Raw genomic sequence first — 16,363 nt, 5'->3', positions numbered from 1 at the left:
AGCAGGAAAGAAACAAGGAATTAGGAGGGCTAAAAAAGAGACTGTGAAAGATCCTTGGCAAATAGATTAAGAAGAATCCCAAGGCATTTTATCGTATTAGGAGCAGAAGGATAGCAAGAAAAGGGTGGGTCCACTGAGGAAATTTATGCACGGAGCCAGAGGAAGCAAGCGAGGCTGTTAACTTCACATCAATATTCATCAAGGACGAGGGCACAGATACGTTAAGATTAGGGAAGGGTATGTTGATATTCTTGAGCATGTCGATATTAAGGAGGCGGCGATGTTGGGTGTCTGTTTTAAGATAGATATGCCCTCAGTACCTAATAGCATCTATCCCAGGATATGAGGAGTTAAGGGAGGAGATTGGTGAGGTCCTGGAAAATGGCAGAATAGACAGTGTTGTTCTTTTGTGTAAGAAGGACAATAGGAATAATCCAGGAAATTTTAGGATGGTGAGCCTAACATCAATGGTAGGGAAACTATTGGAGAAGATTCTTTTAGGGCCAGGACTTACTTGCATTTGGAGAAGAATGCTCTCATTAGAGATAGTCAGCATGGCTTTACTCAGGGACGATCTCGTCTCACACATTTTATTGAGTTTTTTGAGGAAGTGACAAAAGCGATTGATGATGATAGGACAGTGGATACGGTCTACTCGGGCTTTACTGAAACATTTCACAAGGTCCCTCATAGTAGGCCGGTGCAGAAGATTAAGTCATGTGGGATCCATAGTGGTTTGGTAAGTTGGATATAAAAAGGACAGGGGATAATTGTCGAGGTCTCTTACCAGCGATGTTCCTCAAGGATCAGTACTAGGACCTCTCTTATTTGCACCTTATATAAATGATTGGGATGAAACTGTAGGTGGGCTGATCCGTAACTTTAAGACAACATGACAATTGGTGAAAATGTAAGGACTGAGCAAGGTTGTCAAAGGATACAGCAGGATACCGATCAGTTGCAAAATCGGGTAGAGAAATGGCAGACAGAGCTTAATCTTGACAAGTGCAAGGTGATGCATTTTGGGAGATAAAATGCAAGAGTTACAGTTAATGGCAGGACCCTTAGGAGCATTGATAAATAGAGAGATCTTGATGTGCAAGTACATATTCCCTGAAAGAGACCACACAAGTCAATAAGGCAATAAAGGAGACATTTGGCATGCTTGCTATAATCAGTCAGGGCATTCAGTATAAAAGTTGGCAAGTCATGCTGCAACTGTATAAAACTTACATTCGGCCATATCTGGAGTATTGTGTGTGTTTCTGTTTGACACACTATAAGAAGAACGTGGACGCTTTGGAAAGGATATTAAAGAGGATGGTGCCTGGGTTGGCGTCTAGTAGCAATAAGAGGAGGTTGGACAAACTTGGCATTGTTTTCACTACAGCATCGGAGATTGAGGGGCGACCTGGTAGAAATATATCAAATTATGAGACACCGGGATAGGGTGGATAGTCAGAGTATTTTTCCCGGGATGGAAATGTCAAATACAAGCTGGGCATAGATTTAATGTGTGAGGAGCAAGTTTAAAGGAGATGTGCCAGACAAGTTTTTTTTTAAATCAAAGCATGGGGCATGCAGCCAGGGGACGTGGCAGAAGCAGATACAATAGCAATGTTTAATAAGTATTTAGAAAGGCACATGAACAGGCAGGGAAGAGGGCAGATGGGAACATGGGCAGCACAGACATGGTGGGCCAAAGGACCTGTCCTGTGTTGTATTGTTTTATAGAACATAGAACATAGAACAGTACAGCACAGAACAGGCCCTTCAGCCCACAACGTTGTGCCGACCATTGATCCTCATGTAGGCACCCTCAAATTTCTGTGACCATATGCATGTCCAGCAGTCTCTTAAATGACGCCGATGACCTTGCTTCCACTGCTGCTGCAACGCATTCCATGCTCTCACAACTCTCTGTGTAAAGAACCCGCCTCTGACATCCCCTCTATTCTTTCCTCCACCCAGCTTAAAACTATGACCCCTCGTGTTAGCCATTTCTGCCCTGGGAAATAGTCTCTGGCTATCAACTCTATCTATGCCTCTCATTATCTTGTATACCTCAAGTAGGTCCCCTCTCCTCTTCCTTTTCTCCAATGAAAAACGTCCGAGCTCAGTCAACCTCTCTTCATAAGATAAGCCCTCCAGTCCAGGCAGCATCCTGGTAAACCTCCTCTGAACCCTCTCCAAAGCATCCACATCTTTCCTATAATAGGGCGACCAGAACTGGACGCAGTATTCCAAGTGCGGCCTAACCAAAGTTTTATAGAGTTGCAACAAGATCTCACAACTCAAACTCAATCCCCCTGTTAATGAAAACCAAAACACCATATGTTCTAATACACCTTAAATTCAGTTTCAATCTGATTTTAAACTCTGCATATACACTTTTTGAAGTAAGTGTTACTTTTGTGACAAAGTTCTATACATATTCTATGTTAAAATTTCAAAGAATCTTCAAAAGCATTCTTTGATAAACTGGAAATTTGTAATAATATACATCATTCTACTCGATTGAATTTTCCTTTCAATCTTATTTTCCACATTGTCAAATACTTACATTTTAATTTTCTTTTAAGTTAATAACCATTCTATTCTTTTACCTGTGAAATGTTCACTGGTCCAGAGGTGTCTCAGCAGTTTGATTTATTTAAAGGGATCTTTTTAATCCAAAATATCTCTGCTTAAAAAGAGAATCTTAATGCCTTTTTCAACTTCTAATGAAGCATATGCTTTTTAATTTCCAAATTGTCAGTGCTCTGTTTAAACTGACCTATGATAATTTGTTCCACTTTAAAAGTCAGTTGAGAAGGCCTATATTCACATTTTTAATTAAAATAAAACATCAGGTCTCAGGTGGGATCACATCACTCAGCTGACACATTTTAGAGCAGCATCTCTGACTCCAGCCTCCTGCTCACCCCCATCTCTCCAATTTGTGGTTCGTGTCTGCAACCTACAACTTGAAGCTGGTCTTCTTACTCTCTCCACTCATCTCACATGCCCTCAGTCACAGGCTCAGGAGCAAGAATCAGCAATGGGGAAGGTCAGCACGTTGGAGAGTCAGCGAGCCAGAGATTCAGCATGCTGGATAGGCAACAATTCAAAGTAAGTCACTTCAATGCATTTTAATTACGATTATTAGATTAACTTAATTTGAAAGTAATTTCACTTCCGAACATACAGATTTAGCAATGTAAAGTATTTCTAATTACTTGTATAATGTTTTAATGATTTTATGATGAGAAAACGCCTACAGAACCTAAGAGGAGCTTTTACATTGGATTTTCCTATTAGAACCAATTAGTGTAGTGATCTTTCATTTGAAGTTGTAGTTTTCAGAAATACTACTACAGCTTTAAACAAGAAATGACTATATATGCAAAAGGGACAATACGACTGGGGTGGCTTGTAGCATTTTCCTAATCGTTTCATTTGCATTGACACCACAACCTTCTCCAGAGCAATAAATGGTGGCTGAGACAGTGACAACCAAGTCACATGAACAAACATATAACAAAAAAAAATCAAAGCCCAGAATTTATATCGATCCCTAAATGCCATCAAGCAGGTGATGTTGCGTCACCTTCTTGACAAACGAATGACCTTTCAGAGGGCAATTAAGAGTCTGGACTCACATCTGAGCAGAACCTGCATGCTTACTTACAGTGGCTGGTGTACGTGGACACCTCCAGGTCTCATCACACATTCACCTATTTCAGTGCCCTGTTTTAACAGCTCTGACTGGAAAGCAGCAGCAGATTACACTGAACTTAATACACAACTTCAATATTTGATATTGTTGACGGTCCAAGAAAACAACTGCAGTCTCAGGGTAAAACCTTATGTCTCAAAGACACCCAAAGATCTTTAAACCATTTAATTTTTTTTCCTCCTCTATACTGGAAGCAATTCCCTCTCAATTTTGCACACGTATGTGTAAGGACAAGAGTATTAGATCGACTACATGAAGGGAAGACACTGGATCAAACCACAATGCCATGAGAAATAGGAACAGGAGCAGGTTGTACAGCCACTCAAGCGTGTTCAACTATTCAACAGGATCATGGCTCAGCCGAAATTCCTCATGTCTACTTTCCTGCCTTTTCTCAGCAATTCATAATTCCCCAACAATCAACAATCTATTTCAGCCTTAAAAATATACAAGGCCCCCACAAATCTTCATGGTGAGGAATCCCAAAAACCCTCAATCCTCTAAGAAATTCCTCCTTCACTCTTAAATTGATGTCCTTTTACTCTGAGACGGTGTCTTTTGGTTCAAAGCTCTTCTGTATTGGGAAATATCTTTCAGTGTTTACCCTGGCAAGCCTCTTGAGAATCCGACATGCTTCAACGAGATCACCACTCATCCTGCTAAACTGCAGTACCGTCCCAACCTGTTTAGCCTAAGAAATACTTCCATACCAAGGATCATTCGAGAGTACCTTTGTTGTACTGCCTCCAAAAATAAATTACAATAAAAAAAGGGGACAAAAACTGCTCACAATAGCCCAGACATAGTCTCTCCAGCACCTTGTGCAGTTGCTGGAAGACTTCCCTACTCTCATACTAGAAACTGTTGAAATGAGGACCAACATTCCATTAGCCATCCTGATTACCCACTGCACCGGTGTACTAGCTTTCTATGTTTCAAGTCCTTTTGTGTTTCAGCTTTCTTCAACATTTCTCAATTTAAGCAATACAGTTCTTTTCTTCTCCCTTCCAAAATGAATACCTTCACATTTTCCCACATTACACTTTTTATTAAAACCAACTTTTGCCAACTTACTTGACCTATCAATTTCTCACTGAAAGCTGTTTAAACCCCTATCGCAACATGGCTTTCCATCTATTTCTGTGTTGTCTGCAAATCTGGCTAGAGTACATTCACTTCTGTATTCCATGTCATTTACATATATTGTAAACACTTGTCCCAGGACTGATTCCTGTGGAACACCATTGGTTACAGGGTGCCAAAAAGAAGCCCTTACTTTCAAAATAAATCAATTTTATAAACATAACTGAAATATGTTGAAGTGACATACTTCCAATTTGCGGCCTGTCCAGCATGCCGAATCTCTAGCTTGCCAATTTTGCAGTGCGTTGATGCTCCAACCCACTGTTTCCTGCCTATTAGCCAATTCTCTATGTCAGTATTCTCCAACACCGTGAAGGTCTTAACGATCTAACTTTTCATAAGATACCTTGTCAAACATCTTCTGAAAGTCCAAATGCAGTGTCTCTACTTGTTCGTCTCTATCCACCTTAGTTGGTACTTCTTCAGAAAGCTCTAAGACATTAGTGAGACATGATTGCCTTTCATGAAGCCATGCTGAATCTGCTTGATTAGATTGATCTTACAAATGTCCTGCTTTTACTCCCTTCATAATTGATTCCAACATTTTTCCAACAAATTAATGTCATGGACTGACTTTTCTCAAAATTAGCCAGTAACAAAATCACACAGATTTTTGAGGTGGAAATTAGAGTGTGGGAAATTGTGACCATAGTCAGGGCGAGTGCCACGTCTGTGGGGTAGACAGAGGAGTTTGGTCAGTTATACACACTTCACGGTCTCTTCATTCTACAGGAAGCCAGGAGTTCCAGGAGGTTTGAATTACATTGATATGTTATGCTGCCTGTTCTAGCAGAATTAAGTTCTGGCTAAGAGGATTCCAGGTATCAGGTTTCAACATCATGGAAGGTTCCTGCAAAGTCATTTGCATCGGGGCAACCACATTGCTTCGAGGAGTGACTGCCTTTTAAGCAGCTGAATGGGATTAATTAATTGACTGGGTTGATATAATGGGGAAACAGATGCGACTGGTGCAGAAAGAGCTACTTGGCTCAACTTTCAGAGTCATTGCTCTGTCTCTATCAGGGCTTGCAAAAAAACAAATCTATTCAGAAACGTGGATGATTTAATGGTGTTTCTGGGCAACTGTCATTTGAAAAATCTTTTCCTGGGCTTTTGGTTGCACTTCAGCCCAACGCTCCTCATTTTTGAGCAAACAGTACGGAGGGGTACAAGCAAGTCAGAAGACCGACCGACAGACTACGGGTCTGTCCTGGGCCCGGCCAAACAGCTCTAAGCAGAGGGCCAAGGACAGGATCATAGTTTCCGATGGCATTCCATGGCTAAGTATGTGCCCGGGCAGTTTTGGAAAGGAAGCATGCAGTATCCACCAAAACTCTTCAAGCCCTTGACAGAGATGGCCACTGCAGGGGACAGAATGCCTTATCTCCCCCTTCAAGTCTATTTTGATTTAATCCCTTCCCTCCCTCCCTTTTGCATCACTGCACTGCTCTGAATGGGCCCTGCATACAAACTGGTTATTAATTGGAAGCACGGTGGTTTAGCGATGGTTGGTAGCAGATGAAAATTTACAGGGCGACTTAGTGTTGGGAAGAAAGTGGTTAAATTATATGTGGAAGCACCTCTGGATATAAAAAGGAAAAAAAATAGAATTTTTACTTATGACAAGTTGCATATAAATTAGTAATCTATTCAAAACTATGGGAGATTTATTGGTAGAAGATAAAGAAGAAATAAAAGTAACATTGTTGATTTTGTGATGGGACTATTCTTGACACTTAAGTTGTTGCACAGACCATCTTCCTATCAGAAGATCAAGGACAGCATATCCTCATGTGGTCCAGTGATGCTACAATGAAATACTTTGGAAATGCTTTGAAATATTGGTCAAAACGTTGAGTATAGGAATTGAGATACTATGTCACAGCTGTAGAGGACATTATTGAGGCCACTTTTAGAATACTACGTACAAATCTGGTCGCCCTTCTATAGGTAGGATGTTGTTAAACCTGAGAGGGTGCAGTAAAGATTTACTTGTCGGGCCTGGAAGGTTTCAGTTATAGGGAAAGGCTAAATAGACTGGGGCTTTTCTCCATGAAGTGTTGGAGGCTGAGAGGTGACCTTAGAGGTTTATAAAATCACGAGCAACATAGATACGGTGAATAGCCTAAGTCTTTTTCTCAGGGTGGGGGGATCCAAAACTAGACGACCTAAGTTTAAAGTGGGGGGAGCAGAATTTAAAAAGTGTCCAAGGGTTAATTTTTCCACACAGAGGGTGCTGCATTTATGGAATGAGCTGCCAAAGAAGTGATGCAGGCTGGTACAATTACCGCATTTTAAAAGACATCTGAATGAGTATATGAATAGAATGTGTTTAGAGGGATACGAACCAAATGCTGGCAAATGGGACTAGGTGAAATTGGGGTGTCTGGTCTGCATGGATGAAAGGGGCTGTTTCTATGCTGCATGACTTACAGACAGTATTTCTAGGGTTTCATTTTGAAATCGGGTCAAAAAGTAGTTTCATTTTTCACTTTAGCTATTTCCAAACAGTATGAAATACAATTCAAAAATCTCAAATCCTATAAGTCAGTGTTATGTAAATTACTTTGGAACACATGACTATAAATCCCAGCACAAAAACAAAGTTGCTGGAAAAGCTCAGCAGGTCTGGCAGCATTTGTGGAGGAGAAAAAAAGAAAGAGTTAACGTTTCAGGTCCAGTGACCCTTCCTCAGTCACCAGGCCCAAAATGTTAACTCTGTTTTCTTCTCCACAGATGTTGCCAGACCTGCTGAGCTTTTCCAGCAACTTTGTTTTTGTTCCTGATTTACAGCATCCGCAGTTCTTTTGGGTTTTATAAACACCTGCACACTGCATTTGAACATTTAAATAAGGCTGCCAAGCTCTTGTTATATTTTAGAACTGACGATTATCTACTGTATTGCAAAAGGGATGTTTCAAGACTTTAACAAAATAATCCATATAATGTATAATTGATAACCTTCTAATCTCATTAGATAAAATATCACTAAATGCAGATCTTGAATGTACAACTGCTTAGCTATTGAGGATCCCTTTAGTTTTCATTCGTACGCCCATAATTGGTACTATCAGATCAAGTCTCAACACTTGTGTAACTGGTTCAGTAATAGACATCTCCTTCTACAAATGACTATCTAGTTGAAAATTCCATAACGGAACAAACATATAAAACAAAAACAAAATATTCTCACACTTGTCGGGGAATGTACAGAACACCAGAGATGTCATTTGCAAAAAGTAGCATTTTATTCTTTGAAAATTAAACCTTTACTCTTTAACTTGCTTTGGAGTCACCTCTACGACTTACTTGTCCTAGCATTAATCAGATTTGATAATCGAGTCAAGCAGAATGTTTGTGCCGACTTTGTGATACCTCACAGATGACAGCACAGTGAGGAACATTAAAATACAACCTCTTACTGTTGCAACGTACTTAAACAACTACCTAAAGAAATAAAATGTCTTTTCAAGGCATGCACAATTGTTATGCAAGTAAATACCAGGTAACATTCTACTTTCTTCAACCAATGCAACAACAGGTCTGCCTTAAAAGCAATATTTTAAAAATTGCTGGATAACAAAAGTGTGTAGCTGGATGAACACAGCAGGCCAAGCAGCATCTCAGGAGAACAAAAGCTGACGTTTTGGGCCTAGATCCTTCTGTCATACCACAGTTAGTCCAAACTGCACGAACACCAAGGCTGTACATTCTCAGTTTCTTTATAACAAAGTAAGGTTTAGACTGAAAAATTATTTTGCATAAAACAACGTGATCGTGGATGCCAGTGCTAGAGATTTGGAATTACACAATTCTCATGAAGAGCTTGAACAGGTACAATGGTTTTCTCCCGTGCTACGCAATTTAATGACTCTATTACACATTCTAATATACTTACTTCTTCTGCTGCAAACTTCAAAACAGCTGTGAAAGGTGTGGCTTCAGGTACACTCAATCTGAAACATAATGGTGTATATAGTCTTACCACCATAATGTGATGACATTTCAAGTGTTTACTCAAGAACCTGAACTAGGACACTTAGATGAAAATTGAAAAGAAGGGAAACATTTGTAAGAACAGACCAATGACAATCTTTATCCATTAGTTTAAAACAGACTAAACATGAGCTAAAAGTAAATAGTGGAAAGCTGTGGGAACCAGCAGTTCAAAGACAGGTGCTTCAACCCAGCAGGCCACATTTGTCATATACTATGAACTAAATTGCTCACATCAATACCATCTGCAATCACACCATTGGTTGCTACATCACTGACAATGTTGAAAATGGAGGGGCTAAAACTAAAGCGAGTTGAGTTGTGGTTTGTGGAAGGAGATGTAAGAACGCTTTTGACAATGCATGTGTGTATTAAATTTAAAACTGGTCTTTATTAATTTTTTTTATCGGAAGCAAGTAATTACACATCTTGTTGGTAGATGTAAAGTTATAATGTACTTCAAATTATAATTATTTACCCTTGTCAAGTACATTATAATTGTAATATGATAATTACCTATTGCCTGAGCCCTCAAATGCAATATATGCACTGCATTAATACACAAAAATGCACCTGATACTGTGAATCGATTCTAGTCATCTTACAGAAATAGTAATGTTTTTATTAAACTTGCCCTTCAAATTAAACAAAAGCATAATAAATGTGTTGAAAATAACTCAATGTATGTAAATATTTAAAACACAGAAATCATTTCCATAGCACAATTAGGTAGACACAAATTAGAAACATGAATAGGCCACTCAGCCCCTTGAATTTGCTCCATCATTCAATAAGATCATGATTGTTCTGATTATTCTGCATGATTACCTATCTCTGATTACCTTTTAGTCTTAACAACCTTTCCTTCTCTTGCTTATCAAAGATTTCGGAACCTACTCAGTCAACTTTCAAGTATCAATAAAGTCACGGAAGATGTCATCAGCAGCACAATCAAGCAGCACTTGCTCGGCACTTTAAAACACCACCCTATTGCCTGGCCAACATCTCTGTCTCTGGCTTCCCACAGTCTTCCAGCCAAGCTTGATGCAAACTGGAAGAACAACTCCTCATTTTCTGCTTGGGGACCCTGCAGCCCTCCAGAGTCAATATCAAGTTCAATAATTTCAGGGCCAAAACTCTCCCATGTCCTAACCCTCTACCCTACAAGCCAGACCACGTTATCACATAGCGGCTAACAACAGATGGTGCGTGATGGTAGGCTAACAATCCCCATTAACATTTGCCATCATTAAATGCATCAAACTAGAAAAGATCCACCATTCCATCAACAACGTATTCACCAAGATTAAATGCATGAAAGAAGAAGAAAACAACAACACAATCTTCCTCCATTTCTGGATGTCAGAGTTGAACATATGACCAACAGCGAGTTCTAAATCTAGGCATACAGGAAAGCAACCCGCACTGAGCAAATCGTCAACTTCCACAGCAACAAGTCCAACCACCCACAAACAAAGCTGTGTTAGGACACTACTTAAATGGGCCGTCACTCACTGTAACGCTCCAGAACTACACAGGAAGGAGGAAGATCACCTACACAAAATCTTCGCCACGAACGGATATCCCTGCAACTTCATCCCCAGGTGCCAGCTAAACTGACGAGAGGACACAGTATGCCCTAACACACTGACCACACTGCCTTACATCAAGAATATATCAGAACTGACAAGACTCCTAAGACCACTAGGAATCACAGTAGCACACAAGCCCATAGCCACTCCATGACAAACATTCAAGGAGTAAAGACACTATTCCCACAAAAATGCAGAACCAACGTAATCTACAAAATATCTTGCAATGACTGCCACAAGCATTATATTGGCCAGACAGGAAGGAAACTAGCCATCAGAAAACACAAACATCAACTAGTAGCAAAATAACACGACAAACTTTCCTTAACGTCAGTACACTCGGACAATGAAGACCATCAGTTTAACTGAAACAATGTAACCAAAGTAGCCCAAACCAAATATAGGTATGCACAGGAATTCCTAGAGGAATGGTTCTCAATCCATAATGCAACTAACAAACAGACAGAATTGGGCCCCATACACAAACCCATACTGAACAAAACCAGAAATGACACTACTCACTGTAACAGGCCAGACAGTATAAATTCCAAGTGGAGTAAAACAATAATGCTTCATTGAAGGCCTCACTGATGATGACTTAGCACGGTGATGAAATGTCTGAACAAAAACAAGCCAGCTCAGTGAGCAAGTCAACTGACTATTCACAATTTTGATGGTCTATTTTTTTTCAGATCTATCAACTTAAAGATTTCTCTTTCAAACTCTCCTGGCTTGAAAGCTTTCCAGACTAGCAATCACTTCTGCAAAAGATACTGGTTCCCTGAACTGAAAACTCAAGCTAAAAGAACGTATTTTCCTTTTGAACTAAATTCTTGTTTCAAAATGAAGTCAAAACAAAACCCAATAGTTTTGCTGTTAACTTTCCCTGTAAACTCTACAGTATAAACATCTTCTCTATTAACAGTACAGAAGTTTCTCCCAGGCAGTTAAGAACACTCATATGTTTTCTTGAAACTATGCGCCAAATCCCATTTTATGGTATATTGTGCTATCATTACTGGCAAGTGGCCTGTACACAACTCTCAAGTGACTTCTTATCTAATGGTTCTCATCTCTACTAAAACTGCTTTTACATTTTGGTTTCCTGAACTTAGATCTTCTATCTCATGTGCTAAAAACACCTTTTACAGTCACCTCTCCACCTCCACCAAGTTTGTTTCCTAAATGTCAAATGCCTTTACAAATTCAGGTGTCAACCTATGCTATTCGGCAACCGTGTCTCTGTAGTGACTTGTCAGATCATATTGATTTCTATTGGCACTTCGAGTTTGTCTGTTTTGTTGCAGCTGACGCATGCATTCAAATACTGAGATGAATATCGCAAATAATGTTACATTTCATAACAGCAGTAACTAAAATAACAAATCTTTCTCCCCTATCAATGGAAACTATTTTTTAAAAAACCTCAAATGATGATACAGAATAATGAAGCAGATTCAATGGGCTGAATGACTCACTTCTCAACTCCTAACATATATGATCATTTGGTAAAATGAAGAACACGTGTTGCAGGCCATGAAGCATCAGGTCTCAGACACAATTTTCATACTCACTTACACTTTGTAGGGTAACTTTGGATCCGAGGTCAATGTGATTTTAAATGTGACCTTTGACCTGAAAAGAAGCACAGATTATTGAACTTCCACTAGCTGCTCTGTATTAATTATTAATACAAATAATTGCCTAAACAAGGTTGTTGTGAATTTAAAATGAGTTACTTTTGTAAAGGAGCCAGCATCAGTGCTTGAATGTGATTATGAACTGTTTTAAGCACGTTCCCTTTTTTCCAAACTTGGAATAGGAGGCAGGTGAAAGGAGAAGGGGGCAGGTGAAAGGGGAAGGGGGCATCAACAGGCAACGTTAACACCAAGATGAGTAAACAGATGTTAATACCCTGCAAATCCCTGATATTGCACCAAGTGGCACAGTACAGGCTTATTCTTTAAATATTAAAGACTGAGTGACACCCAGGGAGTCGAAGCCCTCCAATTATCTCCTCCCTCACTCCTCAAACTGACATTGGTCTCTCTCTCTCACCCACCTCACTACCCCCTCCCGGCGCCCTCTTTCTCTCACTCTGTCTATTCAGATCGTTTCTTTACATCCCCCTCCCACAGCCACCGCCCCCATTGCGATTGCCGCCGCCTCCCGATTTCCCCTCGTCTCCCTCCCACTGCCCGTACCCAACTCCAACTCACATTGTTCTCCTCCTCGGTCGTTCCCGGGCGCCCTCTGACCCGGAAGTGGCTGCGCTAATCCACATCACCTCATCAAGTAAGGACCCGGCAATTGTGGCTGTCTACACCGCTGCCCAACGGAAACCGTGCGTTTTCGGGGAATTGAGTGAGAATCAAAATCCCCCGTTTGACTGTCTCTATTTTTGTATCGTTATTAATATTCGATTCATTTCGCGGTGCTGTCGTACTCTCCCATCTACCTCCATATTCAGCAGGCGCCTGTTTGACATCTAGCGCAAGTGAATATGTCAAGTGGAACTTGTCATCATGTTGAGTGCTCATGCTGCAGGGTTTAGTTCACTTTAAATCATCTGTTTGAAGGTTTATTTGTAAAAATCAAGGCCATTCCTATTCTTTGTTCAAAAGCCCCAGTTCTCCTCACTCCCCATTGCTCTTTTGTGTCATATTTTTCTGACCCAGATCTCAGTTGTCACAGCCTATCGGTAAAGTCAATAATCCGCTTGTTGATCTTCTCATATTTCCGACTCCTGACTATCAAACTTCTTCATCTGAAGAAAACTCTCACACAGGCTGATGCGATATTGTGCAAATGAGGGCAACTTATAGCCGGAGTCCATACGGAAGAGGCAGTTGAAGGGAAATGTGATAATATCTCCAAGAATATGTTCAGCCAGAGTTGGCAAAACTGTTCTGTGGACTATTTAAGACTAGACTTTGACTGTCAGTTTCAGAAAGGAGGCATCAAAGGGGGTGGGATAGAGCAATGTGGCATATGTTTACAGGGAGACAAAATTTCAAACTTTTTTTCCACTTAGACCCAGTTTAGAGCTGACAAAGAAGGGAAAAGATGAAAAATAAGACATTTGAATTATCTTCAGGGAATTTTCAGGATATTTGATGAGAACCAAGGTCAGCTTGCATTGTTTGTAAGTTTTCAAAAATCATTGGATCCAGAGAAATGGAAAACTGCTCATGTGACACTCCAATTAAAAAGGAATGGAAAAAGCGGGTAACTGTTGGCCAATTAGCTCAACATCTATTGTTGGAATTGGTTATTAAGGTAGAACCTTTGGAAAATAATATTCTAATCAAGCAGTGTCGACATGACTAAATAAAAGGAAAATTGTATCAGTGATAACGGGAACTGCAGATGCTGGAGAATCCAAGATAACAAAGTCTGGAGCTGGATGAACACAGCAGGCCAAGCAGCAACTTAGAAGCACAAAAGCGGACGTTTCGGGCCTAGACCCTTCATCAGAAAAGGGTCCTCTCTGATGAAGGGTCTAGGCCCGAAACGTCAGCTTTTGTGCTCCTGAGATGCTGCTTGGCCTGCTGTATTCATCCAGCTCCACACTTTGTTATCTTAAAAGGAAAATTGTGTCTGTTTCCACACTGTAGGGAATCTAATATATTAGAGTATTTTGAGGAAGTCTCAACCAGTGTGAATAGAGGGGAACCATATGCATGTTGTATTTGAACTTCCAGAAGGTGTTCAACAAGGTATCTCACAAAATATTAAGTCATAAGAGTCAACACCAGTGGTGTTGGAGGTAATATTTTGGAATGGATAAAGAATTTGTGTGAAATAGCAAGTGGGGCTAAAGGATTCTTTTTCAGGTTGGCAAACCATAACCAGTGGGGTTCCACAGAGATCAGTGCTGGTACTATAACTGTTTATAATATTTATGAATGACTTGTAAGAGAGAAGCAAATGTACTATAGCCTCATTTGCTGACAACGCTAAAACAAGTGGAAAGGTTAGTTGCAAGAAGGATTCAAATCATTTTCAAAGAGATATTGTTAGGTTAAGTAATTGGGCAAAATGTTACCAAATGGAGTATAATGTGGGAAGTTGTTAATTTTAGAAGGGAGAACAAAAAACAGCTTATTACTAAATGGAGAAAAACTGCAGAAAGCTGCAACACAAAGGGATATGGCGGTACTTGTGTATGAAACACAAAACTAGCACACAGGTGCAGTCAATAATCAAGAAGGCTGATGGAATGTTGGCTATTAATAGGAAAGAATACGGAAGTCTCGCTGCATCTGTACAAGGTGTTGGTGAGGCCACTTCTGGAATACTCTGAGCAGTTTTGATCTCCATATTTACGGAAAGGTATCATTTCATGGGAAACAGTTCAGAGGGGTTTCACTAAGATGATCTCTGGTATGGTGGAATCGTCTTGTAAGCAAAGACTAAACAGGTTAGGACTCTACTCATTGGAGTTTGGAAGAATCAGAGATGATCTCCATAAGTCATTGGAGCAGAAATTAGGCCAATCAGCCCATCATGTCTGCTCCACCATTCAATCATAGCTGATAATTTTCTCAACCCCATTCTCCCACTTTCTCTCCATAACCCTTGATCCCCTTGACAACCAAGAACCTATCTATCTCAGTCTTAAATATACTCAATAACCTGGCTTCCTCAGTCTTCTGTGGTAGTGAATTCCATAGATTCACCACTCTCCGGCTGAAGATGTTTCTCTTTATCTCCAATCTAAAAGGTCTTCCCTTTACTGTAAGGCTGTTCCCTTGAGTCTGAATCTGTACTCCCAAAGGCAACACCTTCCCAACATCCTCTCTGTCCAGGATATTCAGTATTCTCTAAATTTCAATTAGACCCCCCCTCATCCTCCTAAACTCCATTGAGTATAGACCCAGAGTTCTCAAACGTTCTCATTGAAATGTTATAGGATTCTAGGAGTCTAGAAACAACCTGTATCTAGACTTCCTACAGTGTGGAAGCAGGCTGTTCAGCCCACAAGTCCATACCCACTCTTTGAAGTGCTTACCATCCAGAATCACCTCTGTCAACCTGTCCCTATAACCCTGCATTTCCGTGGCCTATCCGCCAAACCCGCACATCTTTGGACTATGGGAGGAAACCAGAGCACCCAGAGAAAACCCATGCAGACTTAGCGAGAATGTATAAACTCCATGCAGACAGTCACCTGAGGCTGGAATTGAACCCAAGTCCCTGGCACTGTGGGGCAGCAGTGCTAACCAATGAGCCACGTGCTGCCCCAAATTCTCAATGTGTATTACATGGTAAATGCCGAGAGAATGCTTCCCCTCATGGGAGAGTCTAGATTCAGAGGGATAGTCTCAGAATAAAGGAGCAGCAATTTAAGAGTGAGATGAAGAGGAATTTCTTATTGCAGAGGGTTGTGAGTCTTTGGAACTTCTCTCTGCAGAGATCTACGGTGGCAGGGTGGTTGTGTATATTTAAGGTTGAGCTGAATCGACTCTTGATTAGTAGAGGAATTAAGGGTTATGCAGTTAAAGGAGCAAAGTGGATTTGAGGGATGTCGGATTAGCAATGATCCTGTTGAAAGGTTCAGTATGCTCAAGGGGCCATATGTCCTACTCCTGTTCCTATTTCTTTTGCTCTAATGCAGTTCATTTCCATCGGATTTGACAAGAAACTACCATATCACTGCGTCATTTTCTGCTGTTTATTTTCTACAGTCCAGCCCCATTGTTCCTTTATTTTGCAAACTCCTTTATTGCTTACCTGATAGGAAATACACTAGCTACAATTGCAAGCAAAAGTATCACCCTCCTAGATATTAGAAAGCAAATTATAGAAGGAAATCATTCAGCACATTATATTTGCATTGGCTCTTTATAGACTTATCCAATCTATCTTAAATCCTGTTCTTCCTCTTTCGCTCTGTAAACATTCCGTCTTT

At 40.4% G+C, this 16,363-nt stretch overlaps 1 protein-coding gene across 4 annotated transcripts in view; it reads right to left on the bottom strand.

Moving 5' to 3' along the window:
• The window catches only part of ufm1 (ubiquitin-fold modifier 1), a 52,518-nt gene extending 39,739 nt beyond the window's left edge, over window positions 1-12,779 (bottom strand). Inside the window, exons 1-3 of one of the 4 annotated variants that reach the window (XM_048532724.2) lie at window positions 12,669-12,779; window positions 12,028-12,084; window positions 8,760-8,817 (exon numbers count right to left, since the gene is read on the bottom strand). In XM_048532724.2, the coding sequence (XP_048388681.1) occupies window positions 8,760-8,817; window positions 12,028-12,084; window positions 12,669-12,733 (180 nt within the window). In that variant the 5' untranslated portion in view covers window positions 12,734-12,779. Of the gene's footprint in view, window positions 1-8,759; window positions 8,818-12,027; window positions 12,085-12,188; window positions 12,536-12,668 lie in introns of those variants that run through there. The other 3 variants (XM_059646732.1, XM_059646733.1, XM_048532723.2) reach the window with 3 other exon arrangements.
• Between the last annotated feature and the right edge of the window lie 3,584 nt (window positions 12,780-16,363).

The sequence above is a fragment of the Stegostoma tigrinum genome, chromosome 6 (genome assembly GCF_030684315.1).
Source record: "Stegostoma tigrinum isolate sSteTig4 chromosome 6, sSteTig4.hap1, whole genome shotgun sequence".
Taxonomy (NCBI): domain Eukaryota; kingdom Metazoa; phylum Chordata; class Chondrichthyes; order Orectolobiformes; family Stegostomatidae; genus Stegostoma; species Stegostoma tigrinum.
The sequence above is the reverse complement of the archived record's forward strand: the minus strand, read 5'-3'. Positions and strand labels throughout refer to the sequence as shown.